At 35.2% G+C, this 13,465-nt stretch overlaps 1 protein-coding gene across 6 annotated transcripts in view; it reads right to left on the reverse strand.

The window, feature by feature from the left end:
• Positions 1 to 13,465, reverse strand: part of PTPRQ (protein tyrosine phosphatase receptor type Q) — a 136,985-nt gene that overhangs the window by 88,312 nt on the left and 35,208 nt on the right. For all 6 annotated transcript variants that reach the window (XM_064655578.1, XM_064655577.1, XM_064655583.1 and 3 more), the window contains 7 exons: positions 11,371 to 11,440; positions 9,139 to 9,338; positions 7,473 to 7,722; positions 6,292 to 6,420; positions 5,210 to 5,356; positions 3,523 to 3,695; positions 860 to 1,073 (listed from right to left, as the gene is read on the reverse strand). In XM_064655578.1, the coding sequence (XP_064511648.1) occupies positions 860 to 1,073; positions 3,523 to 3,695; positions 5,210 to 5,356; positions 6,292 to 6,420; positions 7,473 to 7,722; positions 9,139 to 9,338; positions 11,371 to 11,440 (1,183 nt within the window). The remainder of the gene's footprint in view (positions 1 to 859; positions 1,074 to 3,522; positions 3,696 to 5,209; positions 5,357 to 6,291; positions 6,421 to 7,472; positions 7,723 to 9,138; positions 9,339 to 11,370; positions 11,441 to 13,465) is intronic.

Here is a 13,465-nt window from a genome sequence, read left to right on the forward strand (position 1 = left end):
TCAGCAACACAGACATCTTTAAGCAACTCAATACCTCAAGATGAATGAGGCCATAAAAAGAAGATTTTCATTTAAAACACTGTATGTTTTCTGTGTATAACAAGGAAGATTCTTCAGGATTAACTAAGTACAGAAAATAACCACTGTAGTTTAAAATAATGGATTGAATTCTGTTATTAGATACTGGTGTATATAGAGGAATTCAGTGACTTCATTAAATTAATTTAAAACTTAAAAAAAAATAAAAACTTTAGTTTCTCCCCACTGTTCAAACACCGTAAAATTTAGAGAGGTATTTGAAATCCCTGCCTGTCAGCTGAAGCCTGCTTAATGATTTGTAAATATCCATACTTGGAAAAGAAACAGTGGCCCATTGATAATACAGAACAAGTGTACTCACTAATGACATCACCATGTCATGGGGTCATCTCCACCTGTTTGTAACCCATATAGCAAAGTTGTAACTTTTTGACCTATTTACCTTCACTGACATTTGAAAACCTATTAGTCAAACAGCTTAGAGAAATCAAGGTCTCTGAAGGGCTTGGAGATATGTTAATCCCTGACAATCACACCTGCTTTGGCAACTGTAATAACTGATTGTCTATGCAGCTTGGCTGATGGCTTTCGGGTGCTTCTTTCACTAGGAAGAAGGTCAGCTGGGTGACAAGGGGCTAGTTCCTGCCTGTGTGGCATTCTCATTTGCTTCAGAAGGTTATTTGGTAGTAAAAAAATCTGACTCCAGCCAATGACCCATTTATAATTTGCTTGAACCATGTGCTAGAGATCATATCTGGGACAGTGATGAGGGTCCTTCAGAACAAAGAAACAGGTAGAAAAATATCCTAAAATACCTTACCCAAAGCAGAATGTAATTCTGCAGCTCCATTTATAGCAGGCAAATTATCACCAGATACACTTGTAAATATTACTGGGGAAGCTGTCTGAATGCTGGAAAACATTTCAGCTGAACCTTCATATAAATCATTGGCTGTTTCCAATGAATTCCAAGTGGGAGAAGAAGGGTTTATGTTTTCATTTATTGTGTATGGCTCCAAAGAATCAATCAAATACTAAAAATTAGAAATACAAAAGTAAATCACAAATCTTGTCATCATTAAATTATATAATTAATTTTATATATAATATAGAAATAGTGTTTGTATATCTGTGCATATATATATAAGCATACTATATAAATGCTGGCATACAAACCTTATCATTCACTACAGTAATTAACGTTGCAAAATGCAATCTTTATAATAAAAAAGCTCAGTTGCCAGTAGCCTACAACCTTTTATTCTGATTACTGTTTAATCAAACACCACTTTTTTTTATTTCTTAAAATATGGATATTATAGTAAGGTGGCAATTTTAGAGTAAGGCCTATAACTGTAATGCTGTATCCTTAGAGCTATAGTGAACAGATACACATTTGAACTTGGGAGATTAAATTTGTATTAAGCATGTTCTGAAAGAGAGTGGCAGGCAATGAAAGCAAGAGGACTTTAGATATCCCTACCAGGCCCTGAAGAAAAGGATTAACAGGCTGATTAGGTCACTAAGACATGATAAGTAGAGAGGAAGAAAAACAGAAGCTAATTAATTGGAGGGGAGGAAAAAATTAAGGAGTATGTAAAAAGGAAGAGTGAAAGGAAGGTAAGTGATATAGACTCCCATAGGAGAGAAGGGACAGAGAACAAATGTTGGAAAGGGATGGCAGCAGATACAGGGGGATCAAGAACAGAAAGGAGAGAATAAACAAAAGCATAATAGAAAAGAGAGAGGCTGGAACATAGGTACAAAATGTTGTGTAAGCACCAAATCATTATGCCCCTTCAGAATCTGGAACCAAATCCAGGACTCCAGTGTCTCTAAATTGTTCTGCTGCCATCTGGAGCACTCCCCACTCACATATATGATCCACCTCATAGCCAGAAAGAGATGGTTTTACAGTGACGTAACTAATACACATTAGTCCTTTCCCTATGGACTCTGGGTGGAGAGATGGCAAAGCAGCTTTTTTACTCCTTTAACTAGGGGTGCATTAGCCACAGGCAGAGATACAGCATCAATCTCACCTAAGTATCAAGAGGTAAAAGCAACATATGACTCATCTTCACCAGCTTTTTATAGCAAAGTAGTAACTCACATTGAGATACTTTTTGCTTATATGTGTTTTCCACATATAAGACAACAACATTTTATTGCTACTAGTTATTGAGTATAATTAGCACTGTGGATCTGACAGTTCAAATCCCATAGATGCTCTAAGATTTGGTCAATGGGGTTCTAAATAAAGAAAGATTTATTATAATTTGCTTTGGTTTTTAATTAGAAAATTCAATAAGCTATAATAAAGCAGCAATGATGCTATACTAAGAACTTAGAAACTAGGAAATTCCACCATTGAAATATTTCTGTGCAGACAATTCTAATTTTTCTGTGTCTGTACTATGATACAATCTTTAATTATAAAGTTACATACTTAATTTTCCAAGGACGCCTGTCTGGTTTAATGAATGGATCCTTATCCCAATTTTTTTTTTCCCTTACTCCTTACTTAATGTTTGCCTCCAGGGCTCTATATAATGTATATCATTCAACTTGAAAGTGAACTCCTTCATTGAGCTCTACATCAAAAACTTAGATTCCGATTCAGATCCAGTGAAAGACATCATTGTCTGAAATAAAAAAAGGAATTATGCAAACTTTGGGCACCTATATTGAAAATTCAAACCAAAAAACCCTACTTCAGAAAGAACTCAATCCTGAGCTGAATGTTTACTAGGAGTCTGCGCTTCTGTGCTGTGTACTCAGAGCTTCTCCTCTAAGACTGTAAACCACATCAGCACTCAAAATCCAGAAGCTGGACTGATTGACAGCGTGAGTCTCCAGAGAGATATAATCCCACAGATGCCTGCAGATATCCTTAGTAAGCAACCATAGCATGGAGTTCAGCATGTAGTATCACACATGTAAATTTAAGGATGCAAATGGAGGGAGAAAGTCTAGGTGTGTCTGCCTTGCTAGTAGAACACTTAACCAGCCTTGTGACACTTCTGCTGAATTCACTTCTGCACAGGATTCACACCCACATCTTCTAGAGGTTTTGCTGAGTGGCTGTGTATCGATCTAGGCACATAAATATGTGTATCAGTCTAGGCAACTCTTACAGGCTGTATATCAATCTAGGCACCTAACTCTTACAGTTAGGTCACCCTATGCAGAAAAGAACTCAAGGACTCAGAAGGACAAGACTGTAGGCTATGGCTTCCTGCCTTCAGTAGCTAAGACAGTCTGGATCATTCTACCAGAATTATTTTTTTTTTCATGTTATGGTGAGAGCATTATGAGAATCTTTTTGAAACCCAGTCAGAGAGAGTGGAATGAGGAAGGTGGCTTTTAAAAGCCTTAACAACTCATCTGTGGTGGCTAATTCCACATTCAATAGCTATCAGATAAGGCAGAGAGCAAATTTAATCTAACAAAAAAAAAATCCATGTTAAAAAAAAAGAATACCGTATTTTTATCTCCAAGAATAATGTTTTCCAGAGTCATGAGTGTTTTCTGCACATGTACTTTAACTCTGTACTGGGTAATGATTCCATTTGGTTGTCGTGGCTTCCTCCAAACAATTTTTATATATGTGGCTTCCACTTCTGCTAAGTGTAAATCTGATACAGCACCTGGGACTAAATATTAAAGAAGAAAATTGATTTGATTAAACACCTGTGATTATTACAAGCTTTTTCAGTCCTGCATGCAAGGCACAACAGGCATCTAATCAAATTTCACATCCTTTACTTTTGAATTGATCCTGTGCAGGTAGAGAGTTACTTCACATATTTTCTTAGCGAACAAGTTACAGTTCTAAAAATATGCATGGGTTTTCTTAACGTATATGACATATGTATGCATATGGTCAGACATTAAGATGACGTAAATCAGGATGGCTCTGCTGAAGTCAGTGTATTGGAATCAAGCAGATCTTTGCTGTGTTCCTATATGGATTCTGAAGTATATTTGAAAATGAAAGGTTAGTTTTAAAATCATTAAAACCATACAAGTAAACAGCTCGAAAAAAAATTAACATAAAACATCTAGTTCATTTCTCTTTTATAACAGGTTTTGGTTCGATTTCTTCATTAACTATTTAGTCTTAATGATACTGTACTTTCCATAGGATTTCCAGAGACAAAATACATTTCTATTCAATAGAATGATATTCAGATTTGATACACTTCAGTAAAACACAATCTTGAAATTACTTGCATAATGAGGATTTGTAGATTTGGCATTAAGACAGGAAATTATATGTTACACTAAAAGAAATATCAAACCCACCAAAATTTCCTTTGGCTTTTGACAGTGCGTTTTGACACAAGATGAGAAGGACTGTACTCAGGCATGCTACCTCTGGAAATTGTCTCTGAGAGCTGCCAAAAGCAGCTACTTCAGGAAATAATAAAATAAATAAGGATAGGTGTTCCTCCCAGTGTTATACCTTGACAACAAACATTGCCAGAAATCACTGATTGAGAGATATTCTAAATTTGTGTTGTGTGGCATAAACATAAGACAGAAATAATTATCTTCAAACTGCCCATCACGCATTGAATCTTGTTTTTTTCTGTTTGCATCCTCAGATGCTGACAAAAAATCCTGCACAATCTCACATATATCTAAGATAAAACTGCATTTCTATGCAGCACTCTAATGCGGTGACTTTACTATTGGGAGCCAAAACTTCTAAACCACAGAGTAGAGTGTTCACAGACAGAACCAACCATTTGACTGCACCAGGACAAGACATCGATGTTGGGTCTGCCTCAAAGCTAAGTTCCCTGGGAAGTTTCAGGGTGTTCACCCTGGTATGGAGCCTTTGATTTGGTGAGAATTAATCAAACCAGAGGTTTCATAAGAAACATTAGGGCTGAACAGCCGTGGGAAATCCTGCGCTGTTTTTCGTTTCCACTTGCTGCCATCTAACGGGGAAGAGGGGGGGCCTGCAACTTAATTACCGTATCTAAAAATAACCATCTTCATTCAGAAAGAGACTTCATGTCTTGCACAATCTCTGAGAGGCAGATAAATGTAGTGACAGTGTGTGAACTGGACAAAACCAGAGAAAGGCTCTGAAGGGAAAACTGAAACCCTTTGTCATGTACAGTCAGTCCATATATTTTGCTTCTTTACGATTACTTACCATCTGGAGGAGTGAAAACTGTAAGGTTAGTCTTTGGCCCCACCCCAGCACTTGTTTCAGCACCGACGTACACATCGTATGTTGTAAACGGCACAAGGTTACTAAATACAAACTTATGGTCTTTTGTGCTGTTATCCAGAATATGACCTGGAATTAAAAATGAAGAGATTCTAGCTCAAAAATAAAAACAGTCCAGGGCTACTTTTCAGGATGATGAACGATGAAAAGCCAAATTTCTTTGGGGAAAAGCTAATTTTGAACAAACTTCAGTGGAATAATACTGAATGTATGGGGAAAAAAACTAACAAACCAATCAACCAACAAGCTACTTCAAGAAGGTGTTGGTTTTAAGAGGAAGGGATTTTTTTAAAAAAAATAATTTCTACTGCTTTTTCTGTGTGGTCTCATAAAAACATTAGAATACAGCTCATAAACTTATTACTTAACTACAGGCAGTTCTATAATTTCTCTATGTATACATGTCAGAGTTCAAAAAAATTCCAAAAACATCAAAACAGACTCAAACACTTGATTGCATACTGCACGAGAATGAAAATCCTCTAGAAATCTTTAACAGAAAGAGAAAAGAGCAAAGGTAAGATAGAGAATTCTTTGGATGTCATGGCTGGGCTTCGTGAACAAAGATTTGGGAAGGGCTCCTTAGGTGGTATTGACAGGACATGGTTCTTTCTGCTTTGTCTTTTCTCCTCAAGAATGATCCCGCGTGCGTTCTCAAAAGAAGTGGTAGCGTTATAGATAGTGTGTCTCCAGACCTCCCGATTGGAGGATTTGGATGTATAAGCACAGTAATTCAGCTGCAACCTTAGCCCTGAAAGACTGAGGAAAAATTGTTTTTCTCCATTCTTAAGAATATCTAACATGAATTTAATTTTATACTCCTCTTCATGGTGGACTTTTCCCTTAAAAGTAATCTAAAAACTATTAAAACATCTAATAGTAAAAAGGATACATAACACTGCTTTCAAATATTCATTTTTGATTGACAGGCACAGTAAGAATACAAGTGTAAGGAAACAATCACAAAAATAGAAAAAGAAATAGTAACATCAGCTCTGACTTACCAGATGGTCCATACAGCTCAACTCTGTAACTAAACTTTCCTGTTACTATGGCTGGGGGTTCCCACATTACTGAGAAAGACTTTGCTGTAACGTTGCTCTTGGCAAAATTTTGTGGTGGGTCTTCTGGAACTTAAACAATATTGGAAAAAGTCTTTGAACATAAAATAATTTATATTAGGATTTCCAAAACCACATATCAGACAATTTATTTTAAACATAAAATATTCTGAAGGGAAAAGTATATGTCATTAAAATTACTAAATTTCTCTTTTAAGTTAACACTCAGAAAAGGTATCAAGAGAGCTGGTAGTATGCAAATAGTCGTTAAGTCCTAAATATGGCAGGGATTCTACCAAGTTTAGCATGGATTTTACCATGCTGTAGATTACATACAGAAGATGCTCAAATATGATTGTGAGGCTCAGTAATACAGGGTTCACATTAGGTAAGTTTTCCTTCCTTTAATGTGTTCATTTTTCACATAAACAATACTTCATATTGAAGATTTCTTGCAGCTCTAATGATATATATTACTATCCCGAAAGCTAAACCTGTAACCAATAAAGTTTGTTAAAACATTTCATACATGAGTAATTTTCCATTTTCATGACACTCAAGTGATTATGGGATGCAACCCCTGCTCTCTCTAGAGTATCCCCTACTGCAGCTATAAAGTAGTGAGAGGTTATTATTGATATTAAAATCAGAATCCAATTAAAGGAGATAGAATTGTTTACATCCACATACTGCTTATTTCTCTACAAAGGCAAAGAAGCTTTAAGAGCATTGCTATGTACACAATACACACACTTTTTGAATACTATGACTGACACCTTTTCCCTCCATCTTTATTTTTAATTCTCCTTCCATTGTACTATTAATTGCAGTTCTTAAATTACCTTCAGTTTTTCATAAAATTTGATCTGTCCTGACCATATCTTTGGTACCTTTGACTCCTAATAATAACTGAACTCCCACTCACTGTATATTAATAGACACATTGTTACATACATTATCAGTTGATTCCATCGGATAAAATTAAGTAATCATGTAAATACAAAAGCATGATACAGATAAAGACAGATTCAGACTGAAGTCTTTTGCAACAAAAATTCAAATTGATATTTTGAAGTTTTTACCTAAATCTGAGAACTTTATTTCCATTTGAAAGCAGTATTTACCTGATTCCGGTGTCCGGACAATTGCGCTGTCAATGTAGCCTGCTTCAGTGGTAACTGCAGAAACTTCAAAAAGATAGGTGGTATATGGCCTGAGGTTAGTTATAACAAAGCTAATCGGTTCATTCCAAACAGAGCTCATCTGACTTGGTGCCTCTGTATTTGGTGTAACTGTAGTCTGTGAGGGAATTGTGGATTTCCCAAAAGTAGTTGAAGGAGTGGTAGTACTCCACAGAAATGATTCACTCTTATCCTATAAAGACAAAATATGAAACATGATAAGCTGTATCTATAACCTATAATTGTAAATATATGTAGATCAAAAAAAGGCAGACCACCTTTGAAAAAATATTAGCTTGAATTGGTTCTCCTTTTTACACTCCATTTCCAAATTTAGATTGACAGTGCTGGTACATCTGTTAGTGACAGTATTATAGTTTCCTGTCTTATTTAAAAAGATCTCATATCTGACTGAACGGAAGCATCTCTCTAGGATTCATTTAATTATTCCCAGATTCCTTTTTCAGTGTTCAGTCTCCCTCATGAAAAAAAGTTCTGTAGTGAGGTCCTTTTACATCACATATATGTTCTATATATGTATGTATATATACATATATAGAATACATATATACATATATCATGGACAAAACCAGACAAGAATTTCTTAGTACATACTGCCAGGAGACAACTCTGGAAAACTGTTAAACATTATGGTAACCAATACTTATGATTCAGTAGGTGGCAGTCTGCCTTCTCAGTGCTGAATTAAATCAGCCTGGCGTCAGGAACCTTCGCAATGCCTAAGATGATTTTCCAAATAAAATCTGAAATCAAAGTTATCATACTTTTTCTTTCATCTATATTTTTCATTAAAATATTAAGTCTAAAAAATTGGAGGGAAAAAAAAAGAAAAAAGGAAAAAAGTTTGAGTAGTTGCAACACTGTCCTCAGAGTAAGAAGGAAAAGGAGAATAAATGCTAGAAAAGAGAACTTTCCTCAAGAAATTCTGAAAGGTATACAGTGGTTACAGGTCTGAATGCAATGAATAGCCAAAATTCAGAAAATTTTGAATGAATGCTTATTTTAAGAACAACTTAGACTACAAATGTATTTTTGAAAATCACTCTGATAATCATGCATCTTTTCATTTTGATATGAGAAGTATTTCAAAAATATTGAAATGCGATAGAATAAAGCATATTTTCGAAATATAAAAAGCATTATCATGCTACATAAAAAATAGGACATTAATATTACTCTATGTCTTCACTGACCAAAAAAATTCCTTGAGTTCTTGTTTTTTTCTAACTGAATATCCTATAAAACAAACAAACAAAAAAATTAAAAATTGAAAGCTGAACAAAAATGATCTATTTTGCGATTTTTTGTTAAATGGATACCAAATTTAACCTTTCTTAACATTTTTACTTTGATTAAACCGAGCTTTTCAAGGAAAAGCATTCCGTTTAAATGATTTTGAACAGAATGATTTTTCTTCAGCCATTATATCCTGCCTTGGGTCTAAGTTTGTAAGGCATTTGTAATTGTTCTGAAAAGCAAGCCTCTCCACTTTTTATGCCTCAAAATTCAAATGTATAACCATATTCAATGTAAAACTATATTCTGTGGGATAAGTCTATTTCTAGTTTAAAAGGTTTATAGCACTTACATTACATTCTGGTAACCTCCCAGACAGAAGGTCCTCTACTTTAACCAAGACATCTTTCACTACAATTCCACTTCTTGCATGTTTCACACTAATCTTGAAACTAGTTATCTTTCCATTTGGTTGCCGAGGTAGAAACCAGATCAGATTTACAGCTGAAGAATTTAAGGCTTCAACTGTGAGATTCACTACTTTACCTGGAGCTTGAAAACAAAACAAACAAAAGCAGTAAGATAAACTTTTCTTCTCAGCATTGAAAAAAAGAAAATTCCTCCTTTTTTTTTTTTTTTTTTTTTTGGTAATGCCATTTCTAGTTTCCAAACCCTGGAGCAAATAGATAACAATCATTCACAAACACATGTAAAGCAGCTGATATACAACCAGCTCTTTCTCTATATAGTTTAAGTAAGAAATATAACTATTTCAGTCTCATAATAATATAGTAATTGGTTTGGTCAGCTTAAAAATATTCTTTCTAGAAGAAAGTCATCTACTATTCCAAAAGTAGCAAAATTTTGTCCATTTTTTTTGCTTAAGAGCATCTGACAACACTGGGCATTTTATTTCACTTTACCTGTGTCATCTTTTCAGCTGCATATAGATTTACGGTAGCTTTAAATAACTCACTTTAAACAGACTATTGACTATTACTGCAGAAATGGTGTTCTTTGTATCAGTGACAGTTTCTGTGGCCTTTTGTCAGAGTATCTGTGTTAATCATAGCACAAATGAATGACATGCAGCATCTAAATGAGATTTTACATGCTATCTGGACTTTCCTGCAAATTAGAGTAGTCCCTCTCTCTTAGTCCTGCCTACATGTAGCACAGTCTGCAGCAAGTCCTGTAATAGGTAGCCTTGATACTACAGAGAAAAGGGTTAGCTTTTTACACTATTTTAAAAAAACCAGCATTCCACAATTGCAGATCTTCCACGGGTGAATTAAGACAGCTCCTCCAAGCTTCCCATTTAGTGCTTTCAGTCCTGCTAAGTCTTTTCCAGACCGTTCATCTCTTTTCCCCTTTCCCAGACCACAGCCTTTAAATTTAAATAATTTTATTTTCTGGCTAACTTTCTTACTTCAAACTGCACATCTGCATATTAATCAAGATATTTGTCTTTCTTTAGCCATCAAAGCAAGAGTTAAAACAAAAAAAAGGTTAAGAAGGTAAAAGTACAAATGTAATACCAGTGACACATAACTCACCTAGAATTTGAAGAAACCTTACAATTACATTCATAATAAGTGATTTTAGCCTTAATAAAAATGTAGTCAGAAATGCATCAAAAAGTAAAAAGCTTATGTTCTCATATGGAAAAGGTAAGTGTTGTCCTCTGTCAAAGATGAAAAAATCATAAAGCTCACAGAAATATGGTTTTCCACTTAGAATAGTGAAGAATAATAATTTTTCATAGCTCCATTTGGCAAGTTTACTACTCCTTCTCATATTTGGTTTCATATATTATTTCATTATCTTAGAAATCTCATGCAGAGCAATGATTTTCTGACATTAATTGAGATATCTCACTCTGTAGCTTGCATAGAAGCAGAAAGCAGCCTAAACACAGAGGGACAGTCACTGCCATGGCAGCATGAATTCTGTATTCCACTGAGGCTGGTTCATCCTGTAATTGGACTGGTGCCAGCTCTTTAGCTAAGGCACAAGTGCTCCTGGAGCATGAGCAAGATTATGCAAACTCAAACTATGTTTTTTTAATCTTAAAAAAACCTCTAATTTTTATTTTCATTTCAGATATTTTTTTCAGAATTAAGACATAAAAATTTAGTACAATAGTTTCTGTGCAAGGCTTCTTAGAACTCAGCACTAAACCAATACAGATTGATTTAAGTAGGCAATGCCAGAGCTGATCCCACAACAAAATCTATCTCCTGGTACTGTTGCAGGCAACAACAGATGGGTCCACTTAATACGTAGCTCTGCTCTCCTGTGACCTTACTTTCTGGAAGCAGCCTACCTAGAAACTGGCATTGGAAAAGTCTAACAGAAACAGACCTTGCATACAAGAGACACCCATATGTGCACACCTTAAATGCTGTTATTAGCAAATAGAACAAAATAAATCTTTGCCACTGAGAGATAGAATAAGAAAAAAATTATGATTTTTCTCTAAATGCATTAGAATTTTTTCAAGTATGAATTTTGCCATGGATAGTTTATTTGAACAAATTAGAGCAGATTTAATTAAAATAACTAGCAGCTTTATTAAAATTACCACTTTCTGCAGTCTGAAAAAGGAAAAGATCACTAAATGCTCCAATACCAGCACTGTTCTCAGCAGCAACCTACAGAAAAAAAAAAAGAATTCACATTAGAGAATCTATAGAATATATAGTTTCAGGAATCTGAAAATCTCAAGGATACACAGAGATTCAACTTCTAGCTTTTAAACTGTAAATATACAAACGAACATGCCTTTTCTAGTTGCATAGTTTAAATTTATATTCAATATATAAATGTAGAAAAATAAAAGGGAGAAAGTAGGAAACAGCTTAAGAAATGGAAGAAATCACGTGTGATTTTCATCAGAAGTGCTGAATCCCTATTTTATGGCACTCAACCACAGGAATAACATCAGTGACGCTCTTGTTCCTTAACATAATTCACTTAAACCAGCTTTCACAATCCTATTTTACTTACTATGAGTTAAAAGAGTAGAAAGGAATATATGTTCTCTTTTATTTCTCTATCTCCTGAAGAATAGCAAGAGCAGGTCAACCTCCCTCAGAGAAGAAACCCAAGGAAAACATGTCTTTTTGTGGAAAGACAATATGTCAGGGAACTGTGGATGCACTTTATGGTAGATGTGCTTCAGTGCTCAATGTAGTGCTCAGAAGGGCACTACATTGAGATTTTGTGAAGATAAACAAAACAACAATGCTGTTCGCTCCACAATACAGGACCTAGTGACAACTTGATGCAGTGATGGGCCATAGCATGCATTACTTACAAATAAAGAGGAATGAAGTCTAACTTCTTATTTTGATAAGTGAAAGAGACAACAAAAGGTAAAACATGAGCAAAATTCCAAGAGTGTTGTTGAGAGGTGTGTGAAAGAAGAAGCAAAATGAAAAGCTCTCCAGCTTTCTCCAGGGTCATTCCCTCCTGCCAACATCAAGCAACAAAGGTGTGGCAGTGGCACTGAGGGACCTGACAGCACAGACCTAGGGGAACACAGGGTGAGAAGGGGCAGATGTGCAAAACTAAGTGTGGATCACTATAGAAGTGACAGACAGCACACAGGAAGGGAAAAAAAAAAGCAGAGGGAGCCCACAGGTCAGACAGGGAAACTTGTTCTAATCACTTCTCAGCACTAAACAGTGCATCTTTCAAAGACTGTAAAGCTGTTTAAACAAAAGGACTAAGCCCTAGCAGAAAAACACAGCAAAGAAATACAAGGTAGTGTATTCTTTACATCTAGGATGTAAAGGAGAATCTGTGTCACTGGCTAGTTCCTTCCTAAGCCATACGAACATGCCCCCCATGCACACACACCTCATGATTATAGCCAACCCTACCTACTTGTGCATCACAGAGACAATGACTTGAAACATCCTTAAGCATTGGTGAATTCTACAGTAATTGCAGTAGCTGAGGAAATTGACTGGAGAGCTTCAGGGGACTGACAGGCAGTCAGAAAATTCTGACAGTATTTACATTGCATTACATGAATCTAAAGCCATATCCTCACCTAAACACTGGCTTTTATCTCATCTCAAAAAAAAGAGTTCAGAAAGAAAAATTGGCATTAAGATAGACATGGAAACTCCTATTTCATATGTGTAGTTTCAAGACAACTCAAAGTTACTATGACATAAGCATGCAAAAATTTGCATGGTAAAGGTTTCAGCTACAAGCACTGATAAGCTGTGAAGAGAAATCAAAATAAATGCTTACACAATGTACTGATAACTTCTAGACACCACTGCCACAAAGAGTCATTGTACAAAAAGTCTTGGAAACATTTAAAAAGGACAATTTTACTGCGCAGATAACAAAGTACTATCCAAGGTTCAAGTAGCTGCAGTTTACATTTGGAAGGCATGTTAATTTTTATGCTTTGACTTATGTTGTCACCGATTATTTAAGTTTAGAAAAAAAAATCTTCCATGCATAATTTCACAAAATTATCGATGATCAGATGTTCAAAATTATCCATAGCTCTCCAGCGTTTAGAAAATTAACTCTTGTAACTGCTATTCCTTTAAAAGTGTTTTGGTTTGGTTTTTTATTAGATGTAAAGAAATTAAGACTGGACTGTTACAAACAGGTTGGAAACCTATATTCAAATCTTATAAGCTCTGATGAAC

The sequence above is a fragment of the Pseudopipra pipra genome, chromosome 5, assembly GCF_036250125.1.
Source record: "Pseudopipra pipra isolate bDixPip1 chromosome 5, bDixPip1.hap1, whole genome shotgun sequence".
NCBI lineage: Eukaryota > Metazoa > Chordata > Aves > Passeriformes > Pipridae > Pseudopipra > Pseudopipra pipra.